This window comes from Cnephaeus nilssonii (assembly GCF_951640355.1).
Source record: "Cnephaeus nilssonii genome assembly, chromosome: 10".
Classification (NCBI taxonomy): Eukaryota; Metazoa; Chordata; class Mammalia; order Chiroptera; family Vespertilionidae; genus Cnephaeus; species Cnephaeus nilssonii.
This window is the reverse complement of record NC_137081.1, coordinates 33571862-33586387: the sequence shown is the minus strand read 5'-3', so window position 1 is coordinate 33586387 and position 14526 is coordinate 33571862. Positions and strand designations below refer to the sequence as shown.

General features: G+C 54.6%; 1 protein-coding gene across 3 annotated transcripts in view; it reads right to left on the bottom strand.

Moving 5' to 3' along the window:
- Nucleotides 1-483: 483 nt before the first annotated feature.
- The window catches only part of AGAP1 (ArfGAP with GTPase domain, ankyrin repeat and PH domain 1), a 413559-nt gene continuing 399516 nt past the window's right edge, over nt 484-14526 (bottom strand). For all 3 annotated transcript variants that reach the window (XM_079783223.1, XM_079783222.1, XM_079783221.1), the window contains 2 exons: nt 10777-11032; nt 484-7955 (listed from right to left, as the gene is read on the bottom strand). In XM_079783223.1, the coding sequence (XP_079639349.1) occupies nt 7752-7955; nt 10777-11032 (460 nt within the window). In that variant the 3' untranslated portion in view covers nt 484-7751. The remainder of the gene's footprint in view (nt 7956-10776; nt 11033-14526) is intronic.

Here is a 14526-nt window from a genome sequence, read left to right as displayed (position 1 = left end):
GTGCATGAATTTTGTGCACCAGGCCTCTAGTTAATAAATAATAATATAAGAATAAGCTGTGTTTTGAATACTCACAATTGTAAACCTATTTTGCCCCTCCCTGTATTTTGTCTGAGAAAAAAATTCATGATATTAATAATAATAGTATTAGTAGCATCCACCAGTGGTTTTATTTCTGGGGCAGAAGCAGCAGCTGGAACTTCCAGACCTCTCAGAGTTTCTTGTGAATGAAGAAGTCTGAAGAGATGTAACTTATCTTTGCCCTCAAGCCATGAGTGGCCCGTGTGCTCCGAGCCCCTCATCTCGGCTGCCAGGCCAAGCGTGACCCCTCCCGTCAGCAGCCGGAGTCCCCTGTGCTCGTGTGGAAAAGAGACCCAATGGTCATTCATGACAAGTGACCAACGCCCCCCCCCCACCCCCCCCCCCCCCCCCCCCCGGCCCTTGCCCCGCCAAGAAACCACAAAACCCTGCACGGAGGCGGTGTAGCCATAGTCTTTCTTTATTAGAAAGAGGCCTCTACTCTAGCCACCTCTTCCATACTTTACACTTTTGTCTTTTTCTCTGTTTTCCCCTTAGAATACTGTACAGCTGACACAAAAATCCCAAGGCAGGAAAATACAAACTGGCATATTTAATCAAAACAAGATCATATGGAGCAACAAGCAAAATGAAATGTCTGTCGATGGTTTTAATTACAGTACAAACAATATAAATAAAGCGTCATTGAGGCATTGTGAAACATAAACTTGCTGAATGAGGTAATATAAAAACAACCCAAACCAGGAAGACAACCGCCTCGGGCCCCAGGCTGCTCCTCCGCCTTCTATACATGGCTATTTACAGGGACAGGAACGCTGCCCCCAGCCCGGCTCCCTCCCAGGCCTCCTCTCGGGTGTCACCTTTGACCTGCTGGGGCTCCCGGTCCAGAAACACACCTGTGGCCGGAGGAGGACCCAGTGCAGAGTCCCGGGCAGCAGAGTGGGGGCTGTCTGGAGCCACGTGGTGTGTTTGTGGCTGGCGTGGCCCACTCCTCCGGCCCTTTACGGGGCAGCCAGCCCGTTCCCTCGGATCAAGTGCTCACGGCACCCTCCTCAGCATGCAGGTGCCCGGGCCGGACAGGGTGGCAACCTCCAGAACTTGATACATATTAGACACAAAAACCCGGGCGGGGGAGGGAAACTGGGTGCTTTTCACGGTCCCAGAGGCATCGTTTCTAACATCAAGACGCGTGGCCTGTGCTAGAGCAGTTTCTAACGTACCGCTGTCTGTCCACTGGAACGGCCCCAATCCTCACTCCAGCCCGCCTGTGCACCCCAAGTCAGTGGGGAGAAGGCTGCCGGGACCCCAGGGGTGGGGCCGGGAGGTGCGGGGTGGGCTCACGGGGAGCTGACTCCCAGTCTGGCCACAGGTCACCCACCCTGGGCCCATCCTCTGACCGCCCACTCCCAAGGACCCAGGCCGGACAGACATGGCCCGGTGACTCTGGAATGTCAGGTGGGGAGCCCATCACTCGGGATTTCTACGCACAGGTGTGATGACCGGGGGGGAGACCCAGGAAGTCCGCGCTGCGCCCAAACTCCTCTAATGTACATGAACCACCCCTCACCGAGTGAGCTTCGAGGGGTGTGAGAGCGCCTTTTACAAGAGCTTTGGAACCAGCTCAGACACCAGCTGCCCAGCCGCTGTGCTCACCGGCTGGCCTGGGCGAGGAGGGCAGTCTGATTCAGGGGCAGCTGTTCCGACAGCTGGGGTGGTAAGGGGGCTTGTTCCGCGGGCAGAGTCCCCAACACCTTGTTTGGTTCCCTTCTTTCACCTGCATCTCGAGACCACGGCCCTACACCTCCCACTGACAGGATTCCAGATCTGTCCGCTCACATGGCTTGATCTCCACTCCCCAGAGGAGCCACATGCCAGGTCACAATGGAAAACTGGCCCTGAGCCGACCTCTCGCACACTCACACCGACCTCGCTTGCACACACACCTGCCTGGAGGCCCGAGTCTGCCCGTCTAACCAGCAGCGCACCCCAACACCCGCAGCCCCAGTGCCACGGCGGGCTCTGTGGGAAACACCGCCCGACCTGCCCACCCTGCACCAAAGCCCTTCGGGTGGGAGCAGGGCCTCAGAAAAGAGCGTTTTATCCACCAGGCAAACCCCCAGAGCCGAATGCTGCCATTCGAGAGCAAAGGAGCAGCCCCTAAACGGGAGCAAGGTGGGGACGGGTTTTCAACTCTATGGTCGCTGGTGGAACTGAAATACTTCTAGGACCTGGGAGATCTAAAAACCACGGAGTAAAGACAGACATTTTGGTTTTACAGAATCCTTGACTGATGAAATGTCCCTTCATTTCAACTTGGACCCAAACTGAAAAACCCAAACTGGGGAAAAAGTGTCAGCCTATCTTTTTAAAAAAGCAGCAGACACCCAGCATTAAAGAGGGAATCCACCGATCTTGTTTAAAACACGATGGAAGGACGGCATTTCTTCTCTAAGGGGGAGAACACGTGTTGTTGAAACAGTGGTGTAAATTGTTGTTTTCTCCTTGTGCGGGCAGAGGTAAGGGGTCTAACAGGCCACGCTGACCCTGGGTGGCACCGTCTGGAGTGACGGAGGCGGCGGCTCCCTGGGCTCAGTGCCTGCTTCCTGGCAGTGACGTCTGCGTCACCCAAAGGGCTCCCCGCGCTCTCTGGGAAGGAATCGGACACACGGACTAAGAGGCAGGCCCCCCAGGGCAGCAGGACACCGGGCAGAGTGGGCAGACCCGCCCCGCGGCAGGCCAGGTGGGAGGCCGGCCCCGCCCAGGAGCAGCACACCTGGGGCCCTGGCCTGGCTGCCCTGCGGTGTGGCCCACACCACTCACTGACCACAGCTTCCCGAAGGGAGCACGTGGGAATAGATGGGAAAGACATGGCCATGATGGCCGAGGGCGAAAATGCAAGAATTGATGCCGAAGGCCCTGATTTGGCGTTTTGGTGAAGGATGGGGGTGGAAACCACTTGGACACACGGCCCACAGGGTGCGAAGCCCGCCCACACTGGAGGAGGGGCCAGAAACAAACTGTAATTCCTGTGGGAGAAAGATGTGCCTCTTCCGCACATTCTATCTGAATCCCTCCCGCTGCTTTCCAATGTGTGTGCTTGAAGGACATAAGCACAACCCAGGGGAGTTCTGGAAAAGTCGCACCGGCCTTCTGGGCGCAGTGTGTGCGTGTGCGTGTGCCAGAGAAACAGAGCAGAGGTGGGGGGCGGGAAGCAGCCCACGGAGGTAACGGATCTGCTCCCGATTCTGGGACCTCACCATACTCTTAGAGCAGCTACATGTTGCCAGGCTTCTGAGCCTCCCTAGGCGGGAATGTGGACGTCCTCCTTGTTTCCAGAACATTCTAAATGCAAGGAGAAAGGGTTGGCAGAGTTGGAGCCATGGGGACCCATGTCAATCCATGAGCGAAGCTGGGAGGAGGGGGATGGACAGGACCTGGTGGCAACTCGAGGGGGAAGATGCGATCGCCAGGTGCAGGCACGAGACAAGTGAACGACGGGAAGGCGGCCCCGGGAGGTGCTGCCCCGTGAGGGAGAGGAGACAGCGGGGGCGGCAGAGCCCAGAGCCACACCTGCCAGCCGGGTGCCCTCCGCAGGCTCCGACGTTCAGAGGAGGTAGAAGGACCCGGAAACGAGGACCAGACAGGAGTGTGACACAGCAGCCTCTGGGCGCCCAGAGGTGGCAGCTGCAGGGAGGGGCCTGTCCACGCCAGCCACACAACAACGAGGAGCAGGGGACCGGGGGGTCATCTTGGGCCTAAGGCAACACTGAGTGGCATGAGGCAAGGCTCCACCCTTGCTTTGCTTCTGGAAAATCAACCTCGGACTGAAGAGACGGAGGGTACATTGGTCAGCGGGGCTGCCGAGATGGTAACCGGGCAGTTTGGGCTCATCCCCCTGGGGAGAGGGCCTTCGGGGGCAGGGGCCTCAGAGCAGCAACAGGCTCAGCGGCTCAAACGGAGGCGGGTACAGGTGCATCACCACCTCCTGAGGACACGGTGCCAGCTTGGGCAGCTCTCCGGGCCTGTGCTCTGGCTTTGGTCCTACCCACCTCTCGGTTCTTAACAAACACACCCAGCTCTGAGCATCCAGCCCCTGGCTTGGCGTCGGGCTCCCATTCATCACGCTGGCTTGACATGTCACCACACCCTGCAAGGCCACCCCAGTGCCACAGATGAGGAAAGAGTGCGAGAAGCTGGAGGCGCGCCTGAGGCTGCACAGGTGTGACAGTGAAGCCGGTGACCCCGGTCGGCCTGACCCTGGGCTGGCTTTCTCGCTGGGCGTGTTTTCCCTTATGAGGTCGGTGACAGCATCTTCGCACATACGGGGACTGACCCTGAACATGCGAGGACTCTCTAAACTGGGACAGGCCGGGGCCTACGCTGGATGGCAGAGGCCGGTCCAAGCGGACTCACCAGGCCAGACGAGACGTCAGGAGAGGGGCGGAAGGAGCCGAGGTCCTGCACTGCCGGACTCAGGGCCCCGCAGGGAGGTGCTGACCTGGGACTCCAGCCCCAGGCAGGTCAGGAAGAGCTGCCCTCTCTGCGCCCTGCAGCCCCGTGACCAGCAAGCACCTGCCGCCGTCACCGCTGTCGAGGATGATCACACACAGTGTGTGCTCACCAGACGACAGGAAACTGCACCCCCGTGAGCATGCCACTCACTCACCCTCAGACTGCTCACCTCCTGGGAGGACAGGAAATGAAAGGGACAGGGGGCCACGACTAGGGTTCTGGGCTTCGGAAACCATCTGTCCACCCTGGTCCTCGAGGCCCACCCACGCCCGGTCAGAATCAAGGCTACTTCCTCTGCAGGAACCCAGCGAGGCCACCGCGGCCACCCTCACGCACGACCACCTGCCCTTCTCCAGCGGGTGGCTTCTCCTCCAAGGGAAAAACGTGAATTCTGAGCAGGAAGGGGGTGTGGATTCTCACCTCATCGTCACTGCATAGAACGCACAAGGAAACAATGGAAACTCAGGTCCGTCCCCAACTGGTTCTTCCCGACACCAGCCTGGTCCTTGCTGCCCAGCCGGGGGGTTAGTGAGGCTTTCGGACGGGTCCACAGCGCTGTCGGCAAAGGGCTTCTAGTCTGATACCGAGATACAAACATTAGCTACCCGTCCCCTGGGCCGGGAAACAAAACCCTGGGGACCCACGAATGCCTTTCCTCTGTCGCCCAAACTCAAGGAAGCAGGCTGCCTCCTGGATCCACCACCGTCCCCGAAAAGCAGGAGAGGGGCCGAGCTTTCTAAGGAGGAATCGCGAGGTCCCCGTGCTGGAGGGAGGGAAGGGGGAGAACCAATCTAGCATTCGGGTCGTGAAAGGCTGTGAAAAAACAGGTCGTTTGGGAAAATATTATATTATAAACACATATGGTAATATGTACATACTCATATACATCCCAAAGGGGAGCCTTACAAGGAATCCCTCCCTCTCAGAAGAAGGCTTCCCTGTGATAAAGCATCCCTGCAGTGGGCACTCACTACGATGAAATAATTTAAGAATTTCATTTATACTCTATCTGTGCTCACTACGTACAGTCTGTGCTAGCGGCTGCGTGGAGGCTGCTGTGGGGAGCTAGGTTAGGGCAGTGCTGCTTCTTCAAAAACAGGCCACGCCTTTTCTTCCTGTTCACGTTCAACACAACCGTGATGCAAACACAGCGATGCACACAGCACTGAACTTGGCAGAGGGACCGCGAGCCTGCTGTATGCACCCGCCCTTTCTGGAAACTGCCACGTTCCACAGAGCTTTGCCCACGAAACACCGACCTACATATAACTTCTGTATAAAGCTTTATTTTTTCCCCACCTACTTCAATGGTTTTTTTTGTTTTTTTTTTGTTTTTTTTTTTTTAAGTGAAAGAAGAGGAAAAGCTCTTACAAAATAGAAGGTTTAATATAGGAGAGCAGGGAACGTCCCGAGGCTGCCGGGCGAATGTGGTCCTGTGCTAGGTCAGCCCGTGTCCCCGTCCACGCGCCAACCCTCTTCCCCTGCCACACTGCCACCGGACTCCGGGCACACCCGCCCCCTTTCCTTTTTAACCCAGGGTGTCCGGATCTGCGTGACTGTGTTTAGCCACCACGCTGGAGGTGGCTGAAGCCTGCAGCAGCCTGAGCCCAGGATGACACGCAGGGGCCGTACTGAAATGGACAGCCTGGCCACCGAGTCAGCCTTAGGGACTCTTGTGGGCCCGTCCGTGCCACAGAACCGTTGGTGGGGGTCCCCGTCTACCACTGCCAAGCACCGGGTCTGGCATTTGGAAAATCACGCCCTGCCTGGCAGAGCCCCTCCCCCTGGCGGTCTCAGATCTAAGTCACGCTTCCCACAATGAGGGCTCACATGCCCCTCCCCCCTCTCTAATAGGCTTGGGCCTTTTTTTTTTCTTCCCCTTTCTCGATTTTAATAAGCAAATTGCACTACCATCTTATTCTGATGCGCCCCCTCTTCAAAGCTGTATATCACGTTAATGGAAGTGTTTACCGCTGCGAACACTCTCCATGTACAATGATCTGTAACCCGCTTATCTCAACTAGTTGCACATTATTAGTTCACATCCAGTTCCATTTATAAATTAACAGAGGTGCCATTCGTCTGTACAAAAATCAATGCATATTTATGAACTTCTTTTATTCCAATACATTTCCACACATCTCATCTGAAGACATAACACAGGAGCCTGTGTGACTTGGGCAATGTGGCCCGGGAGTGACTGAGACCCAAGGCGTCCACCTTGGCAAAAGGACATAAACTATCTCTCCTGTTCGGGGGGAGGGGGGGGGGATAGGTTTTTATGCATTTATTCGATTTCCTAAATGCACCCGAAATGTCACTGTGAGCTGAAATTCGTGATTTCCTCTGGAATTTCCGAGTTGCTCTTATTTATTTTTCCCATTTTGTTTTTGCACCAAGGAGACTGCAGTCAAATACTACTCAGCAACTGATTTCCTCTCTTTGGACTGAAAAATTAAACAGATACTAAATTATGACAGTGAATTTAGAAAGGAGGGCTCCAAGGGCTCGGAAGAACATGTCTGGGATAATATGATGCTTCTAAGAGTATTGCAATCACATCGCGGCAATCACCAGAGCGTGCTGCGTAACTGCCTCCTCGGCTAATATGCTTTCTTCCCGGTGATGACTAATCATGTTCTATTAAACAGCGGTAATGCTGCAAGAACTCAACTATACAAGTGTAATGAAGCCAGCATTCTCCCGGGACAGATTAGCTACAACTGATTTGACACATACCATCATAGGGGCTTCAGACCTGACAAACTCGGCTTGCTCCTGATTTATGCCGTCAAGCTCCTCGGAGAAGAGATGAGATAGATGCAAGTGTTCCGTTCGGTAGAGGTGAAATGTACTGATGTGCTTAACTGCCAGTTAAGGAGAGTTCCCCTCTCCTCGCCGCTGCCTCCCCTCCCCCTCTGTCCATCCCTGCCCCTTGTGCCGAGCTCTGTCTATCGGCCACGGGACCGGGGTCCCGCGCCATGTGCTATCATCAACCAACCGAGGCCAGCCGGTCGCTCCTATTGCCGCGTGGGGGAGTTCATGGAAACGATCGATCCTGCAGCCTCCGGGCCTCGTCTTCGCCTCCGTGAGGACTGTCCAGGTTCTGTGATTTCACTGCGGGTGAGGGAGGGCGGGTGGGTGGCAGGTGACCCCACCAGGAAGAGGGAGGGGTGGCGGGCGGGGGGCACCGACGCCCCTCAGATGATGGTGGGCACCCGCCCGCTGCCGCTGTTCCGGTTATTGCTCTTCCGGGACAGGTTGGGGGTGGCCATGAGCACGAAGCGCTCGTCGGGGCAGCCGTACTGCAGCAGGACCTCGATGCACTCCTGGCTGGAGGCCTGCCGGGCATAGGCCAGCGCCGTGTTCCCGTGTGCATCGCGGGCCATGACGTCCACCCCGTACTGCGGAGGCAACAGAGCCATGTTAGTGTCCGGGGGGAGGAGGCCAGGGCAGCCGAGGACGGGGACCGCCTGCCCAGTGCTGGAGGACAGCCTGGCTCTGAGGTGCATGCGTTCAGGCAAGAATGTGCTTTGACAATTCAAAGCCCCTCCTCTGTGCAACTGAAATGGACCACGGGTGACTCTAGTTTTGCTATGTCTGTTTTGACCTTCCAATTGTAATCACAAAAAACGATCATTTTGAAATCTCAGAGGCAATTTGTTTTCATTGTGGGTCACACACAGTTAATACATAAAAGCGTAAGAAAAAATCGCCTATGATCTACCCACGGATAATCTTGGTTAATAGTTCCGCGTATTTCCCTCAAATGGTTTTCCTTTGAGTCTAAATGTGTAATTGAGGTAAAACTTACACAAGTAATGTGTATCTTTTTCCCCCCTTTACTGAACACTGTACTGGGATCGTTTTCTCACATCATTAAAAATTATGCAAAAGCATGACAGGTTATAGCCATTCGGTATTCCTCCCCGTGAGTGAACTCGGGCTTCTGCCCTCGGCTGCTATGCACTCTGTAAACTGTCACCGGTACACGTTGTGCTGTGATGTACGTCTCACACTGAATGTTTCTCAGGGTCTCTGATTACTAGACGCTGAGAAGACAGGGAGGTACTAGGTTCCCTGCGCTAACGCTTCCGTGGTTCTTGCCCTTGAATAGGATGGCGGCCCTGGACACATGGCTCAGTTGGCTAGAGCACCGTCCCACACGCCAAGGTTGCAGATTCAATCCCCAGTCAGGCACATACCAGGAGCAACCAATGAGCGCATAAATAAATGGAACAACAAATCAATGTTTCTCTCTCTCTTGCTTCCTTTCTCTAAAATCAATAAATTAAAAAAAATAAAAAATGGGTGGACCAATGCATTGGCCAGGTGGCGCAGTTGTTTATAGCGTAGTCCTATGCACCAAAAATTGCCCGTTTGAAACATGGGTGTGAGAGAGAAACATTGATATGGGAGGTAACTGATAGATGCTTCTCTCTAAAAAGAAAAATAATAAAATAAAATCAATTAGAAACATATATATTTTTTTAAAAAGGGTGGACTGACTGACTTCCACTCCCAACAGTATTTAGGAATCTTGTCAGCATGGAGTGCTGCAATTAAAAGGACTTTTGGAGGGAAAGATGGTATGCAATTTGTTATGAAACTGTGTGGCATCCTCCCGCCCCCCCCCCAAGGCCATATGGTAGAGTCCTAAACCCCAGCACTTCAGAATGTGACTGTACAGCCAAACCTTTCTTCTCAAAGGTCTCCCATCTTGAACAACTCGATTCTTGACCAAGTTGTTCACAAAAAAAAGGTCTTGGTTGTCAACCAAACTTCGGTTTTTGACCTGACAACCCTCTTGTGCTGATACCTCAGCATGACAAAAAGCGTCTCTCAGGCAACAAAGGAGAGACTGCTTTTGTTGCTTGCAAATCAACAATTAGCACAATTTCAGAACATGAAGAGGCCATCAAGAGTGCTAATGTTGCTAAGGGTGTGAAAGAAACAATGATCACAGGCAACTGAAGAGGGAGAAAAACTGTTGCTGTTTGGATAAAGGAAGAGCAGTTAGCCAGTGACAGCATTTCGGAGGCAGTGATACATGAACAAGCACAGACTCTGCTTGCTGATCTGAAAGACACCCCTGGACCAAGTGCTGAAAGTGATTCCTTTAAGGGTAGAAGGGCGTGGTTCGATAAATTTAAGAAAAGAAGTGTTTATTTATAGACTAAACAGTACACAAAACACGTACTGTATATAAGAAAGGTTACAACAGGGAATCAATCATTTGGGGGTCTGGAACAGATTAATTCAATTTACATTATTTTCAATGGGAAAAAATGATTTGGTTTTCGAACAAATCGCTTCTCGAACAGCCTCCTGGAACGAATTAAGTTCGAGAACCAAGGTGCCACTGTATTGGAGACAGGGCCTTCAGAGAGGTAATTAAGGTCATATGGATGGGGCCCTAATCCAATAGGATTGGTGTCCTAAGAAGAGGAGACACTAGGGATGCACTCACACAGAGGAAAGGCCCCGTGAAGACACGGAGAGAGAAGGCATCTGTGACCTGGCCCTCACCTTGATCTGGGACTTTCGGCTTCGGGGACTGTGAGAAAATAAATTTCTGTTGTTGAAGTCCCCAGTCTGTGGTACTTTGTTAGGGCAGCCCGAACTGACTAACACACAATTGTTAAAGTGAAGCTGAACACTTGAGTGCCTTTGATATCTGGGCATCTAATTCTCTCCCCGATTCCAGCTTCATGACAATCGCTTTGGTGGGAATTAAAAAAAAAAAATCTTCCCTAATAAAAATTAATCAGAATAGCTCAGACAAAGCCCTTTGACAAACTCCTACAATATCAAACCTCTCAGTTTAGGGTCTAGCATTTTTTGTGTTATGTGAATGAAAAACCCCAATGTTTGGTGTTGGGAAAACCATCTAAACCATTCAGTTTTTATCCTTCTAGTCTATCCCTACCTCCTAAAAAATAATGGGATTTTTTTTTGTGTGTATGTGGACAAAGATGAGAGACCCCCACCCACCATGTTGGACCCAAAGGGGTACCCTAAAAAGATGAACGAAGAGTCCCCACCGGAGGATGGCACATCCACTGACTTCATTCCAGCCTTTTATCAGGAGGCCACACACAGGTGATCCCTCACGGCAGGAGCCTCCACACGGAGTCCCAGGGTCCCTGCTGCTGCCCACACCCAGGCTGGCACCCATGGTGCCCACAGTGCCTCCGCCCCTGGCCGGGCACTCGGGCGACCTACCCAGATCAGGAGCTGCGCCAGGACCACGTTCCCCTTCCGGCAGGCCAGGTGCAGCGCCGTGCGGCCATCGCCTTCCCCGCAGGTCTCATTCACCTCGTCCCGGGAGCCGTGTGCCAGCAGCAGGATGACCGTCCGCAGGTCTTCGTCGGCCGTGGCCCGCAGCAGGTGCTGGCCCAGGGACAGCTCGGTGCAGGGCAGCGGGGCCAGGAAGAGCTTCTGCTCGTACTTGGCCCGGATCCACCGCTCCTTCTCTTCCCTGCAAGAGGCAGGCACGGTCACGGTCAGGCAGGGCAACTGAGGCTGCGCCCCTGTCCTGGCACCCTGCTCACCAGGAAGCGTGGAAGGGGAAGACAATGGGTGACAAGTGTCTTTGCCAGCGTGGGGAGGCCTGGGGGAGAGGTTCACCTATGGTTCACAAAGTGGGGTAACCTCCCCCAAGCAGCATCGGCACCCCGGGGGAACTGGTAGCAATGCAGGTCCCCAGGCCCCATGAATCAGAACCGCAGAGGAGGGTGTTTTAACCAGCCCTGCAGGCGGTTCTGATGCTGAGGTGTTGGTGCAGTGCAACTTAGTATCGCCCTGTCCACGGCCTTGAGCTCTCACTTGATTTCCTTTGCTTTCACTGCAGAGCTGGGGCCCCGAGGAACCCTGCTCCTGCCCAGGACCCATCGGGCACAATGCAGGACGGGTGCCATCGGCACGGAGGTCCATTCTCCCGTAAGGACAATGGCGAGTCAGGATTGGGGGCGCTGGGCTGGAGTTGGGGCAGGATAGCGGCAGGCCCCCCAACCTGGTGTGACCTGCTTTCAGCCTTTAACCCATCCATCCTGGAGGGGAGTGAGATCTCCCGGGGCTCTAGACACTTCCAGCGAAGAGCCTACTGCTACAGACCCCGTATGAAAGGCAGAGGCTCGAACGGGGAGGGTCAGAGGAGACACAGCTGCCCCCGTCACCCTGAGCAGCTCTGCCATCAGGTCACCGACCCTTCAGTGAGGGAATGTGTAGGGCCCAGCCGAGGAGACAGGACCAGCTGCCAAGGCCAGAGCTGGGCTGGGGGGCAGAGGAGGGATGAGGCTGGGGAAGGGGGTGGAGCCTTGGGGTTGTAGTAACGGGGCAGCTGGAGCCCCTCCCCCCACGGCACAGTTCGGGGAGAATGAGCTTCAGGAGCTGGGTGGGTGTGATGACAACCCTCACCCCTCCTCCAGAGGGGCCAGGACACTGCCGGTGACCCCAGGAGGAGGGCTGGGAGAAAGGGGCGGGGAATAGGGGTAAAAAGGAGGAAACCAACAGCAAGGTGTGTTTATGGTGACCCAGAGGATGGGACCCCGGCCACTGACTCAGCATTCCGTGGCTACCAGGTGGCGTGTGGTTTTAGTTTCTCCAAAAGGGACGTAAGAGATGTTGAAAATAGCTCAGCAACTCTCAACACTTTGCAGCATTGTTAGGAAAAAAAGGGGGGGGGGGGCGGGCGGGGAGCAGGCAAATGCAAGAGACAGAAGCAAGCAGCTCTCAGGTGAGGAGGGTCAGCGGAGCAGGGGGAAGGGGCGCTATCCTATCCGGACAGATGCTTCTGAGAGGCAGGAGAGAAGGAAAGCCCTGCAGACAAGGAGTGGCTGCAACTGCCCACAGGGACTTAAAGGCACAGCGCTCACCACCCCTCCGAAACCCAGCATTCTCCCGGCAGAGAGACCGGGCCCAGCTCCAGCGAGGGAGACAGCACTGAGGGCCGGTTCTCCAGGAGAAAACTCATTACCCGGACGTTTTTTTTCTTCCGAAGGACGGAAAAAAGCCTTGTTTACACCTTTTACCCGTGTTGACACTGCTCCTGGCGGTCTAGTGTCTGGTGAGCCCTAATCTGCTTTTAAATACTTAGGCAAACAGATCCCTCCACAGTAAATCAGGATTAGTTGTGCTTCACTTCCTGGTCCCTGCGAGTGACCCCACAGTGACCCCTGACCCTTTCCATGCGGAGATTTCCAGGCCAAACTCTGGACTGCAGTTGAGCAGCTGCCCCAGCACCCCCAAACGCGGCTCTGGCTCCGGCAGGGACAGGCATGGTGTCTCCACTTGGGCCAAAACACGGGCCCCGGCACATGGGCAACGTCCCTGGGACAGCAGCGCAGGCGAGAGTCGGACGCCGCAGCCACGCCGTGAGCTCAAGCTATTTAAGAACCTTATTTAAAATGTATTAAGCATATGTTGATGCATTTCATAAATCACCCACGAGAAAGAGCAAGACGTGAATGAGATGAAAAGCAACAGTGGTGAAGGATCCGTCCAGGTCTTCAAGTTCCAATTTGCTAACTCTAATTTGGGGTAGGCATTAAAATCAGAGCTGTTTTATTCTGCTCCGCTTGGTTTTAATCCTCACTGCCAGTCACCCAGGGATGAACCGAAGAGCAGAACGTGGAAATCTAGTCCGAGCCGCAATGATTCCATTTTCTTTGTGATATTCAAATGCCCCGAAGAATGAGGGTGAGCCCACAGCTTCTGCATCCTCTCCTGTGGGGCATGTGCGGGGTGACCGTCACCCCACAGGTAAGTTCACCTGAATTCACTGAACTCGACGACCCACGTCTGAAGGAGCATCCTGTTTAAACTGTGCTCTGCTCTGAAAAGTGCGTGTTGAAAGGCGGTTCCGGGTTTGGTGGGGCTGAAAAGGCTGGCTCTTTGGGGCGCCTTCACCGGGAGAAGGGCTCGAATGCTGTGTGTACGGAACGAGGGACAGGGTGTTGGAGGGGCTGCGTTGGCCTCACGGCTGGTCCACCTGCGACCCTGCGGGAGGGGGCAGGGTGACTATTCCTCATAAGGGCTTTAGCACCTCCAACACCTGCAGAACAGGCCTGACACATGCACGCCTGAGGGCACTGCAAGGGGACCAGGCAGGTGCAGAGTCTCCAGGTGGCCGCTGGGTGGGCTGCCTCTCCCTGCCCCATGCCCCTCACCCTCCACTAGGACACCCCCAGGTCTGATCAAGGTGTGGCTTTTATTATTGGACAGAACCACGGCTTTTCACCAAAGCTCCTTGTGCTGTGAAAACAGCCTTCAATACCAATTCTGGACCCCACAGGACTGCAATGTTTCCGTGTATTTTCAGACACCAACAGGCAGACAGAAAGCTGAGAGGTCAGGCCACTGGGCTCCCTGCCTTCCCGGGTGCGTCTTTTCTGCAGCTGAAATCCAGCCCACAGGGACAGAGGACTCCAGTGGGAATTCTGGGTACTATTACTATCACGTAGACCCTCTTTCCTGCGCTTGTTGCCGCCCCCCCCCCCCCCACCTCTGACACACTAGGGGGAGCTGAAATCAGGGTGCTTTTTGCAGAGACCAGGGAGAGGAAATAGTCGTGGCATCAGCATTAGAGACCATGGGCTTCGTGTGTCTGCTTTGTTCTCAGTGCTGCAGACTTTTGCAACCTCACTAACGCCTTGGCCCGCCTTTCTTCATCTGTAAAATGGGCGCAGGGATGTCTATAGCAGGCACAGTGGCTGTGGGTGTGAGGCCACGTGTCTGGACGATGTGCTGGCCACAGCAGTCACTCTGCACGGGGCAGCTGTGGAGGGTGTTGTGATTGAAGAGAGTAACATCTGTAATGTCACGTTGCTATCAGGTAGGTAAGAGCTCGCCTCTGGGGTGCTGTGTGTGTGACACATACGTGCTGGCTACACGGTGGGTGGGGCCGAAGCGCCTGCGGGGTGCTTAGGTCTCTAAATCCCAGTTGTCTGTACAAATGAGCTTCACATGGTCACT